The sequence below is a fragment of the Colossoma macropomum genome, unplaced genomic scaffold (genome assembly GCF_904425465.1).
Source record: "Colossoma macropomum unplaced genomic scaffold, Colossoma_macropomum, whole genome shotgun sequence".
Classification (NCBI taxonomy): Eukaryota; Metazoa; Chordata; class Actinopteri; order Characiformes; family Serrasalmidae; genus Colossoma; species Colossoma macropomum.
Window position 1 is genome coordinate 35,964,697 of NW_023494787.1, and position 12,346 is coordinate 35,977,042.

At 39.9% G+C, this 12,346-nt stretch overlaps 1 protein-coding gene across 2 annotated transcripts; it reads left to right on the forward strand.

Annotated features, from left to right (window-relative positions):
* The first annotated feature begins 5,912 nt into the window (after positions 1 to 5,912).
* On the forward strand, positions 5,913 to 11,907 carry hax1 (HCLS1 associated protein X-1). Of its 2 annotated transcripts, none has more exons than XM_036567164.1 (7): positions 5,913 to 6,056; positions 6,604 to 6,836; positions 7,927 to 8,144; positions 8,960 to 9,020; positions 9,814 to 9,935; positions 10,034 to 10,151; positions 11,686 to 11,907. In XM_036567164.1, exons 1-7 carry the CDS (start codon positions 5,986 to 5,988, stop codon positions 11,694 to 11,696), a joined length of 834 nt encoding a protein of 277 aa, XP_036423057.1. In that variant the 5' UTR covers positions 5,913 to 5,985; the 3' UTR covers positions 11,697 to 11,907. The 2 variants fall into 2 exon arrangements, with proteins under 2 accessions (XP_036423057.1, XP_036423056.1); XM_036567163.1 differs by lacking the exon at positions 11,686 to 11,907 and adding an exon at positions 11,357 to 11,655.
* Positions 11,908 to 12,346: the final 439 nt, after the last annotated feature.

Genomic DNA, 12,346 nt, shown 5'->3' on the forward strand with positions numbered 1-12,346 from the left:
TCAGATTTTTTTATCCCTTGTTCCTCCCTTAGAGTCCCATTTATTTTTGGCCAAACCATAGCCCTGTTTTTTCCATTGTGCAACAGACAACGAAATTCATGGGCACATTCACAAGCTCTAATCCACAGCCACACTCACTCGCACTCATCTATTTGTCGTTTTTTCATCCCTCGTTACTCCCATAAAGTCCCATTTATTTTCTTTCGCAACAAAGCCCTAATCTGTCTTTCTCTCAACAGCCACCAAAGTACATGTATTCTTTCAGATAAGGTCTCCAAGCTCTAATCCACAGTCATACTGACCCGCAGTCCTCTATGAGTACTTTTTTCATCCCTCATTCCTCCTATATAATTCCATAGTAACCGTGGCACAACCATTCTGCGTTTCCTTTAGGAAATGCACTTTTCTAGTTTACTGTTTAATGTATAGTGCATTACGTCTACAATCAGTATAACTAATGATTCTTTTAATTCATTGTTTTGTTTTTCCAAATTAGTCTAAATAAGAGTGTACATAATTTAAGGTCCACATGAAGAGAAAGTGCTGGACACACCAGGCGTGGTGCACCCTCTGCCTTAGACAGCAGAACCCTGCCATAACTTGTTAGATCTCCTTTTAGCCAGCAATTGAAGATTTAATTTAGATTCAACATTTTAATTGTCCTCTCACAGATTGATTGACAAATAAGCAAGATCTTTATCAAACTATTTCACCTATACATTATTTCACTTCTTGTGGTATTCACACAGACGCTGGAAGCCCTAGAAAAAAGATCAAGTGTATTTAAGATGATTAAAACTTGAGACTCTTCTCAAGAATAGCAAGTGTCATTTGCCAGCTGGCTAATAATTAAATCTTTATTGCTCTTTATTATTATCTTTATTTTAATTCCTCAACAATGGAGAACATTTAAATTTAGGAGTTCAGCTGCTAGAAGAAACAGAAAGGGAGAGAAAAGGCAAGCATGGCTTATACCTATTTCAGTCATAAACCAAGGAGAGGTTCCAGACACTAGAGAAACACAGCTATTAATACCATTATATAAGATATGTATTCCTTTTAAAAATGATTGCTGAATCTAATTCATATAGCTTCAAAAATAATGGAATGTTCTAAAGTATCAAAAGCTTTGTAAAAATCAAGGAAAAGAAAAGGTGCACCTTGCTTTATATTTTAAGAGTAATCAAAATTATCTAAAATTAGTTTAATGTTATTAGATATGTCTCCCTTTAAAAAACAGACTGAGTGCAGGATGTTCCATCCTTTTTGAATAGAGTGAAGCTAATAACTTACATTCCAAATTCAGAAGAGTAACTGGCCACCATTTGTCCAAGTAATTATGGTCTTTATTTGGTTTAGGTATTAAAGTTATGAGACCCTGCTTCATTGATAGTCCTAATTCTCCATTCTTAACACATTCTTGGACTACTTTTAAAAAAAGTTCTTTGGTAGAGTCCCAAAAACCTTTCAAAGGGTGAGCCATCCAGCCCGAGAGAAGGATTGTTTGGTGCCGTCTTAATGATATTGTCCACTTCTTCTATAGTTAAGGGTTTCTCACCGCATTCCTCATTATTAACACTAATTTTTGGAATAACTAATTGTATACTGTTAAAGTCTCCCTAGCTCGTGGATTGAAAGAGGATCTGTATAATCTTTGATAAATATTAAACGCATTTAAATATTAGGATTAGAAGTTAAATTGTTGTTAATATAAAGAGATTCAATTTTCTTCTTATTTTTCATGTATTTCCTCCAGGTCAAAGATACACTATATTGCCAAAAGTATTCTCTCGTCTGCCTTCACACGCATATGTGAACTTGAGTGACATCCCATTCTTAATCCATAGGGTTTAATATGATGTCGGCCCACCCTTTGCAGCTATAACAGCTTCAACTCTTCTGGGAAGGCTTCCCACAAGGTTTAGGAGTGTGTTTATAGGAATTTTTGACCATTCTTCCAGAAGCGCGTTTGTGAGGTCACGCACTGATGTTGGACATGAAGGCCTGACTCGCAGTCTCTGCGCTAATTCATCCCTAAGGTGTTCTATCGGGTTGAGGTCAGGAGTCTGTGCAGGCCAGTCAAGTTCTTCCACACCAAACTCGCTCATCCATGTCTTTATGGACCTTGCTTTGTGCACTGGTGCACAGTCATGTTGGAACAGGAAGGGGCCATCCCCAAACTATTCCCACAAAGTTGGGAGCATGAAATTGTCCAAAATCTCTTGGTCTGCTGAAGCATTAAGAGTTCCTTTCGCTGGAACTAAGCAGCCGAGCCAAACTCCTGAAAAACAACCCCACACCATAATCCCCCCTCCACCAAACTTTACACTTGGCACAATGCAGTCAGGCAAGTACCGTTCTCCTGGCAACTGCCAAACCCAGACTCGTCCATCGGATTGCCAGACAGAGAAGCGTGATTCGTCACTCCAGAGAACACATCTCCACTGATCTAGAGTCCAGTGACGGCGCTTTACACCACTGCATTCGACGCTTTGCATTGCGCTTGGTGATGTAAGGCTTGGATGCAACTGCTCGGCCATGGAAACCCATTCCATGAAGCTCTCTACTCTGTTCTTGAGCTAATCTGAAGGCCACATGAAGTTTAGAGGTCTGTAGCGATTGACTCTGCAGAAAGTTGATTTGGATGGGTGAGTGAATACTTTTGGCAGTATAGTGTATAGCCTTTTCTTGAAAAAAGATCATTCAACTTTGCTCATATGGCATAAATAGACTCTCTATCCTCGTCGCCAAATTAATTTATATTTTTATAATGTTTAATGCTCTTTAGATTTTTGTCCAGATAAGACTTTTCCAAGCAAAAATCTCCTGCATTCATACTTAAACGGTTCCCACTTTGCAATGGCAGACATACCTGATAAGGATTTTGTGCTATTAGAAATTTTCCTCATCTCTTCACATAGACTTTGTGTACATATCAGGGTTTAATTATCTATGCACATTAACCAGATTTAGAGCTTGACAGAAGTTATGCAAAACTGGGTTGACAGAAGAGGAAACTCTTCTGGGTGGAAATTCATCAAGCGATATATGTGGTGCTTCATTAAAATCACCCCCGACCACCACAAAGGCTGAGGATTTTAAAGCCTAAGTGAATTACACATATTTCTGCAAATAAAGTTTTGCTCATACGTGACCTATTTAGTCCATATACATTTAAAAAAAAAAAAATCTAACTTCAGTAACTGATAATATCCCCCTGCCTAACTGCGAGAAGGAAGTCCTAATTATCTTTCCACAAAATTTGTTGTTAAACAAAATAGACACACTACCACATGAAGTAAATAGAATATCGCTCCCCCACTGATTACGCCCGAGCTTTTTATCCCCATGATGTAAATGTGTTTCTTGCGAAAAACATAAACTTTCATTTAGTTATGTCACGTATACCTCGAACATTTTTTTGTTTTTTTTGTCTTTTGATATGTAAATGCTGAGCTTTTACATATCCTACTGCTATTTATAGTATGATTACGTCATTAAGAAGGCCATGTTGCCATGTTGGTAGGCAAGCTGCAGCTCTGACTGTGCTCTGACGGAGCTCATCTCATCACCCTTACAGCAGCTACAACCATGCAGGTGGATAAAAACCAAGCAAAATACACCAGAATGGCCACAAAAAAGATGAAAAGATGTGTATATGCTTTAGATGCAGTCTCTAGAAAATGATTAGCTAGATTAGCTATGATAAGATTAGCTAGATTGGTGGACTGGATCTTTGCAGAGTTTAGAACATTCCAGTGTGATATTTTTTAAAAAAGTAATAAACGTGGCTATCAAAGCTGCCAAAGCTCTTAAAAAATAAATATAAATAAAAATAAGTTGGCTTCTTATTTGATAGCTTCTCATTTGAGTTTTCTATTCTACCCGAAATGGTGCTGCAGTTACAGTGAGGTGACTTAAATATACAATGAAAGTTGACGAATCCTAAGTTGGCTTACCTCAATAAATACATCAATTTACCTCAATAAATGCATTAATTTACCTCAATTGTGACATCATCGTAATACGAACGATTCTGTTCTAGTATGAATGGTTACAAAGAACAACAGATAGTGCATCATCTATGTGTGTATATCTATTGTTAGAACCAGAGCCGGTTTATGAGGAGCCTGGCCACTTCCTATTCCCCCTGTTATATCAAAAACAGGACTGCTAAACAGCAGAGGGCGCCCGCGAGGGAGTTTTGTACAGCAAAAAGGTTTTGGGCAGCAGAAGGCGGGAATTACTGCTACTGAGTGCTGATTGGTTGGCAAGCGGAGCAGCTCATTGGCTGTTTGTGCTCACTGACGTCATAGACATACATGAGGCGCCGTTTTTAACTCCTATAGCTCGAGTTTAAAAGCTCTTAAAAATATAACAGCGGTGTTAAAGTGTTTTATGCTATTCAATGTTCAGGAAATTATTGCGTTCTTTTACATTAAAAATGTTTAAGCATTTATAAACTTTGATTTTGCTCAAATGCTCCATATTAACCTATTAATTTGCTCGGGAGCGCCCTCTAGCGTTTGAGAAACCCGGAAGACATTGCAGAGTGGTTCTCTGGTTAGAAGAACTTAACCCTGGCGTCAGCCGCTTCGCCCCGCCCCCCGTCTCTCGGGGCAACAGCAGCAGTCCGGGCAGACAGACTGGACAACGGGTAGAACAAGACTGAAGTCTTGTCGCGCGCAGTACGCTCCTATATTAATCAATGTAGCCTTTCACACCGGCCGCGCACGTCACGCGGCACCGCGGCGGTAACGCAAAAATAGGCTTTGGGTCTATTTCTGCCGCGTGCCGCGCGGCATGATAGCAATTTCTATGCAAAAAACAGTAGAGAAATGGAACGTCTATGCTGTAATATACAGTCTAGGCTAATAAACACATAAACAAATCTAGTTTTAACTCTATGACAGGTTGAGTGAAATCGCTTGAGTGGGTTAATGTTGTGAGCACACAGGCATCTCCTCCTCTTCATATAGCACTACATCACCTGGTGAGAAAGCCAGTAACAATCAGGGCAGCTAGTCAAGATTTTATTGTTGATCTCTTTATCATCTACATAAAGTCTTTATCATCTAACGTTACATAAAGTTTATATGAGATAAGCGGACAATATAGACGTTTATATTACGTGAAAACGCAACACAAATGGGCTTGACGCGTGCTGTGCGTGGCATGCCAGCAGTTATAAATATATAGGTAAGATTTCTTTGTTTTTTTTTTTTTAGTGAATACTTCCTTCTACTTTCAAAATTAAAGAAACGTTCTGGGCGAGTGATTAGAAACTATTTTAACTTTTCGTTTTTAGCCGTTGAGCTCCATTTACTCCCTTACATTGAGGACTCCCTCGCGGGCGCCCTCTGCTGTTTAGCAGTCCTGTTTTTGATATAACGGGGGGAATAGGAGGTGGCCAGGCTCCTCATAAACCGGCTCTGATATTACAGTCCCGCAGCACAGCGCCAGCTGAATACGTCATGATTTCGACATGCGCACTGAGGGGACAGGAAGAACTGAATTTACCGTAATACCTGTAATATTTTGACATGGCGGTTCTCAGCTTCATGTTTTTTTTTTTGTTTTTTTTATGGAGTGCAAATAGTACAACTACGGAAATGTCAAGATAATATACTAAATGCATAAGCATAACACATTACATCAGTTTAAACAGAAAAGCAAGGAGCCAGGGGAGAGAACGCGTGTTTGTACAAAAAAATATTGAGTAAGGTGCATGAACTCATTGTTTTAACAGCTTTTTTGTTTTTGGAGAATGTAACTGAACTTTGAGAAATTCTGGTTTGGAATTAATAAATGTTACATTTGTGAATATGCTTCATTTCGCTTCATTTGTCCTCTCTGGTTGTAGTTGTCTGAACGCACAAAGTGGGCGTGCCCTTCCTAACGTCATGGCCCCGACTAGTCACGTGATTAGTCTCGCACTCTGAGTGCGATGGGTGTTCTGTGTCTTTCTTAGCGTTTCATCGTTAAATGAGCGTATTTGATCTCTTCCGCGGATTTTTCGGGCTGCCCGGAGGCCGCTATCGCGGTGATGGCCGAAGGTGAGTCCTTCTCTGTCTGTTCGGCTATCGCGGCTGCATGTCTGTGAAAAGTCCTTCAGCTGAAGCTGCGCTGATGAAACTCAGCGCGTCACCGCAGAAGAGAAAGTTCTCGCGCTAATGTTATTTAGTTAGCTAGGTTAGCATAGCTACACTCACATATGGCTGCACATTATTTCTCAGAATTAAATGGCGCTGTGCCACCAACACAACCGACAGTTTTAACTTTATATTACCTGGCTAGATGGAAAAGCTAATTCGCATAGTTAAAGACGCTGAATATTCGTGTTGTAAATAAAGCAGGGTGTCTGTTAGCCAGGTTAGCTAGCTAATTGATAGTGCTGATGAAAAATAAACAACATGAGCGAACTAACTTAACCTACCTCACCACCTTTTGTACTCACTGTTTTATGAACTTCCACTTGCTAGCTAGCTGCAAGTAGCAGCTTGCTTCCACTACATATGTTTGAGAGTATTGTAGGTTAATTATCTAGCTGTTTCTAGCTATGACAGTCCATTTTAGCTGAGTCTAAAGAGCTTCTGTTTTCAGGGAGCCTTTCTTTGATGGAATAACGCGAGAAGAGGATGATGATGAAGAGGACGAGGACTCTGGACTCCATTATGATGACTGGGGCCGCTCGGGTGAAGAGTTGCTAGACGAGCCGTTCAGGTTCGGTTTCAGTTTTGGACCCAGCGGGCTGCGCATCCACGAGCCGCCGATGTTCGGGCAGATGTTCAGGGAGATGGAGGAGATCTTCGACAGTCTGGGCCGCTTTGGTCAAGGTGCGTTACTGTTACCTTCCTGTCCCATCGTGTTTCAGGTGTTAGAATCTGTAAAAGGCCGTTACACTTGAATTCTTTCGTGAAACTTGATGGCTTCATCAACAGTGATGATATGAACGTGTTAAAATGAAGATGACCAATTTGATGTCTTTATAAAGTCTCTACACCATTTGGGTACAAAGATAGGCTACTGCCGAGGGTCAGATTTGTCCCTGTAGCAACAATTTGTAAGTTTCCAGAGTTCATGCCTCTTCACTGTATGTGCATGCAGTGTTTCACTTTCACACACACACACAGCAGCAAAATATTTCTTGCAGGAATGTATAATCCAGACCTGTCTGGGTAGGGCCATACTAACAGACAGGACAGAGCCCACAATTTTCTCTGCGTATTTCAATCTGCTGCCACTATATTGCCTAAAAGGACGTTCACAATGTATGAAATCCATGCAATTATTGATCAACAAGATGTCCATGATATACAAGATGCTGATAGTAAAACAGGTGAAGAGGAATCTGAAACAAAGGACAATGTTGAAATCAGTTCAGAGCACGAGAAAACTGATGTGCAGCAAAATGCTGATAAAGAAGGCTTTCATGTCAATACTGCCCAAACAGCATGGTCCTCCTATAACCTCTATTCTTCTGGGAAGGCTTTGCACTAGATGTTGGAACATTGTTGTGATGATTTGATTGCGTTCAGCCTCAAGAGCATTAGTAAGGTCAGGTAATGATGTTGGATCATTAGTTCTGGAACACAAACAGCACTCCAACTCATTCCGAAGGTATTGGATTGAGGTCCATCACTCCAAAGATCAGTTCCACTGCTCCACAGCTAGGGGTCTTTGAACCCCTCCAGCTGATGTTTGACACTGGGGATGGAGACCTGGCTGCTCCAGAGTGTCCCATTCTGTTAACAATGCTTTCTGTGGAGCTTATTTAAGCTGTGTATGCGCAACGGGTGCGTCAGCTATGCGTGGGTCTTCAAATGGATGTGTGTGTATAGTTTTGGACATTGTATATCTAATTCATCACTTCTGCATGTAAATGAGATTACTGACTGGACATCTTTGTTTTGTTCTGATCCTCAGGTTTCCCCAGTATTGAGGCTCCACCCCAGGAAGGAGCAGAAGAGAACAGAAGAAGAGGAGGAGGACAAAGTGGGAACTCTCTTAGAGACTTCATGTTGAAGAACCCAGATGATTCCTTCCGTAGTCCTCCCTCTATAGAGCCAAGAGATGAGAATTCATCACCTGAAGCCCCAAGTGTCCCAAGGAGTCCTTTCCACCACTGGTCTCCCTTTTCCAGGGTAAGTGAAGAAAGACCATCAGAAGAAGTAGGATTTAAACTGTGTTTTGTTTTCTAATACAAATTGACTTAATTTGTTACCATTAAAGATCACTAGTGTTCTGTAAAACACCTTTAGATTGCGTTTGAAAGCCATCTAATGCATCTAGAATTAGGACTAGGCGATATGGCCAAAAATCTTACCACGATTAAAAAATTTCATATCAGTCGATATCGATACATATCAGGATGAATGTCAAATCATTATTTTTTGCATCGGTTCGCCATGCTGTGTGAGTGATAGAGTGCTGCTTCAAGTTAGCCAGCTGCTAAAAACAGCTAGCCTGGAAAGCTAGTGTTCTCCCACTCTCCAATGCCACACACAGCGTCCTCAGTTTACTTTCGTTTAAATGAGTGCTGTAGCATGAACCCACTTGTTTCAGACAGGGAATATATAACTCCACGTTTCAGACGTTGCTAAAGTATGTTTGGCGACTCATTTCACTCCTTGAACCGCCCCCAATCATGTCGAGAAACTTGAAAAAAAATGCCAACAGGGCTGTCGCTAGAGCACAGAAGTGTCAGAATGATCTATTATATCAAACATTTATCGTTTTATTGCCCAGCCCTATCTAGAATCAGTCGTAGGTCATCTGTTAAACCATTTGCATTAAGATGTCAACCCATAAGGTAAATACAGAATGCCTTTACAGACCCTTTTACAAAACCACCAGGATCCAGTAGAAACCTTTAATGGTTTCTACAGTTTTTTTTTCAGCAAGGTGAAAAATGACAGGCTAGGTCTATCTAATACACTGGCAACTTTTATTATTTCAGTTTAAGGACATTTGGACCGAAGGACCAAGACAGAGAGATGAAGAAAAGAAAGAGGATGGAGGTGTGTGAATTTGTTTTCCTGAATATGTGGTTTGTAATAGATCTCATGGTTAATTTGTACTTCTGCTCCTGCGTATCTGCAAATATGTGTTGTCATGCACAGATGTTTGGATAGGTGTCTTCCACCTGCCAACATACTTGATTGTAACATGAACCTGTACACTAGGGGGCAGTGTCCAAACTAGGGCTCCAACTATCAAACATTTTCATTTGTGAGTGTTTGAATATTCTATAACAGTATGAAAACGGTTCATTTTGGTAACTGAATAGTAAAAATGTCTTTCATTCTTATTTTTTATTTGTTTCATTATTGCATAAAACTTCATTTTGCTTTTTAATTAAACATATTTGAAATATGTAGAGGTAATGAAAAAAACACTGTTAATTATTCAGTAGCAAGATGAAATTCTGATCCTGCCCAATCTGTCAACCCTGATCTGGCTCTGAACAGCAGGAGAGGAAACAGCATTTGTCATCTTAAAAATAAAAAATGAAAAAAACAACTTTTTGGTGATCTCTTGTCGGGGGGAGAGACCACTCAAAACTGCTTAATACCTCAGCAAGCTCAGCCACATCAGAAAGCCTGTCAGTGTTTACTTGAAGTACAACTCCACAGTTTTGCAAGATGCTTACCCATAATTCCCTTCACTGCAGCTCAAGGCAGATATTCATATGTGCATCTTTGCAGAAGTATAAATACAGCATTTGTTCTTCAGCTTTTGTCCTCTTTGTTCCTGTTGGTTTTGCTGTTTCTTCTGGCTCACTCAGCTTTTCCTTCCTGACTCTGCCTCCAGATCTGGATTCACAGGTATCCTCAGGTGGACTCGAACAGATCTTAACTCCAGCTCCATCACAGCCTAAAACAAAATCATTCTTTCAGTCTGTCACAGTTACCAAAGTAGTAAAACCTGATGGGGTGAGTAATCCTGTAGCTTTTTTGAATTACAAGACTTATGAGACATACTTCAGAAATTAAGTTGTGTTAAATTGCATGTCTGTCTATGATTTGTGTAGACTGTAGAAGAGAGACGTACAGTCAGGGATTGCCAGGGGAATGAGGAGACTACGGTGACACGCTCAGGACCAGGTGTCCAGGATGGTCCACAGGATCAGTCTGGGCCACTCATGCCAGGTCAGCTTTCCCACTCTCATAATCTGAATTGGCAGCCTCTTTTTGTCCATTATTTGCTTTGTTAGCATTATTCTCGATAAGGAGTGATTGATGAAGTGGTTCACAGCTCTGGTCCTAAAGTAGCGGAACCCTGCACAATTTAACGTTTAACTGCTGTACTGCCCCTGCTACAATTCAGGAAGAGCTGATTAGTCAGATCAGGTGTGTTAGAGCAGGGAAAACTCAAATATGCAGTGCAGTAAGGGTTTGGTGGTATGATAATAAGGTCTATAGTGATATTTAAAAGGTGTTTTTCTTTTCCACGTCTGTCTAGTGAAAAATAAATGGCGTGAACTAGTCTGCGAGATTTGCCTAAAAACTTTCAGAACCGGAAATGGAAACACATCCGACATTCAACCCTATCCAAAAATAAAACAGCCTCTACCCGATGCCCCACAGATGCTGTTGTTCTCTGCTGTAAAGCCAAATGGTTTCTGCAGTTGTATTAAACCAGTTATGTTTTCTTTTTCGATCTGATGTGCTGCTAAATCAAGCCCAGGAAAAACTACGCAGGACAGTATCCCATGGGACACACATGACTCCAAGTAGTTGCCTGATATGCATTTTAAAAAAAATATTAAAAATCACTTAACCCTACAAGTTACACTAAAACAGTGGTTTGTGGTTGGTTATTTTGTGTCACAGTCACATGGCCTTTCTAATGTTGACTTAGCCAGCAGGCTACAGATTCAAAACCCATGAAAAAGGTTTAATTTTGCTTTTCCGTCCCTGCATGCCCATCGCTCAACTTCTTTCTCTCAGATGTGAGTATTTGTCGCCCAAAACTGTCAGTTCTTCAGTTAGCCAGAATCTGACCTGTTCTGTGGTGAACAGAGCTCTTATCATATTAGGTTAGCTAATACTGTCTCCTAGTTTGGGTCACTGTTTAACATTTAGCAGTTTTTGTTAAATGTTTTGACATATGAGCACCACAAAAAGGGGTTACCTTCCAAGTGTAGGTACTCAAGGATCAGGGTTTAGAACCACTGCTTTATAGACGTTAAGTTTGTATAGAAACTCACCCAAAGTGAAAGAGTTCAACAAGTAGAAGAGCTTTGTAGAGTAATTGTGTTAAATCCTGTATATTGACCTCTCCTTCTTTGAAACTGAGTAGTTAATGATCCCTTAACTTACTTATGCTATTTTTAAATCATCTGTCTTCACAGGTGGCTCTCAGCATTTCTCAGACTTGCATGATGAGTTTTCGATGTTCACCAAGTTCTTTGGAGGCTTCAAAGGCTGAATAGACGAAGACTAGCATTTACAAGTTGTGCTCAATATGCCACAGACTTCTCTGTTGTGTATATTTCTTCACTATATCCATGAACACACCTTTGAACAAGCCTACACTATAATTGTTAGTTACTCTTTACAGAGTTTATAAGTTATTTTTAACAGCCTTTTTGGCTTCAATCTGTACATAGACTGCATTCTGAGAAAGGAAATAAAAGCTATAATATACAAATGTTTTTCTTGTTTTATTTTTCCATAATAGTTGAGCCTTGAAGATGTGGTGTGATAGGATGAAGAGTACCAGAAAAATGGACAAAAGACAAAAATAAACAATGACAGGCTCAAGAACACAGAGGATAATGCCAAAAAAAAAAATGCACACAGTGACCTCACTTGGTTTCCATCTGTTATTTTGTGAAAAGTCATTTATGGTGGAGAGTCTGACAGCTTGTACTTCTCATGTTCCTTTTCCACTTTTTTGTGGCACTACTGTAATTTTTTTTGGTACTAATGTTTCAGACTTGCATTTGACACTTCTTGTGGTTATTCTGATCACAAAAGCTATGTAATATCAAAGTGAAGGAACTCATGGTGTTCTTATATGTGGTTAAAAAAACTCCCTCCACTCTACCCTACAATTGCCATTTATACCAAGGGGCAAACTTTCTGTCCACTGAACATGGTACGCAAATAAACTATTAGAAAATATCTTCAGAGAAAAACAGGCAGAGATAGTGAGTGTCTGTCTCGCTACCTGCCGTATTCGTTTTTGTTTGACAAGATAAAAAAGAAAACAAATGATCAACCAGTTGAATGAGTTCTGTAGAAACACATAGGCACTTTTTCATCTAACAATGTGCCCTACCAAATAGTTGGGCAGACCAATAAGGGTTTAATAGTATACTATATGACATTAGCACTAT

Excerpts from the sequence above, each read along its gene's own strand:
- hax1 (XM_036567163.1), top strand. The coding sequence starts at position 5,986 with ATGAGCGTATTTGATCTCTTCCGCGGATTTTTCGGGCTGCCCGGAGGC. Across the intron at positions 6,057-6,603 it reads TATCGCGGTGATGGCCGAAG|GGAGCCTTTCTTTGATGGAA; the intron begins GTGAGTCCTTCT and ends TTCTGTTTTCAG. Across the intron at positions 9,936-10,033 it reads AAGTAGTAAAACCTGATGGG|ACTGTAGAAGAGAGACGTAC; the intron begins GTGAGTAATCCT and ends TGATTTGTGTAG.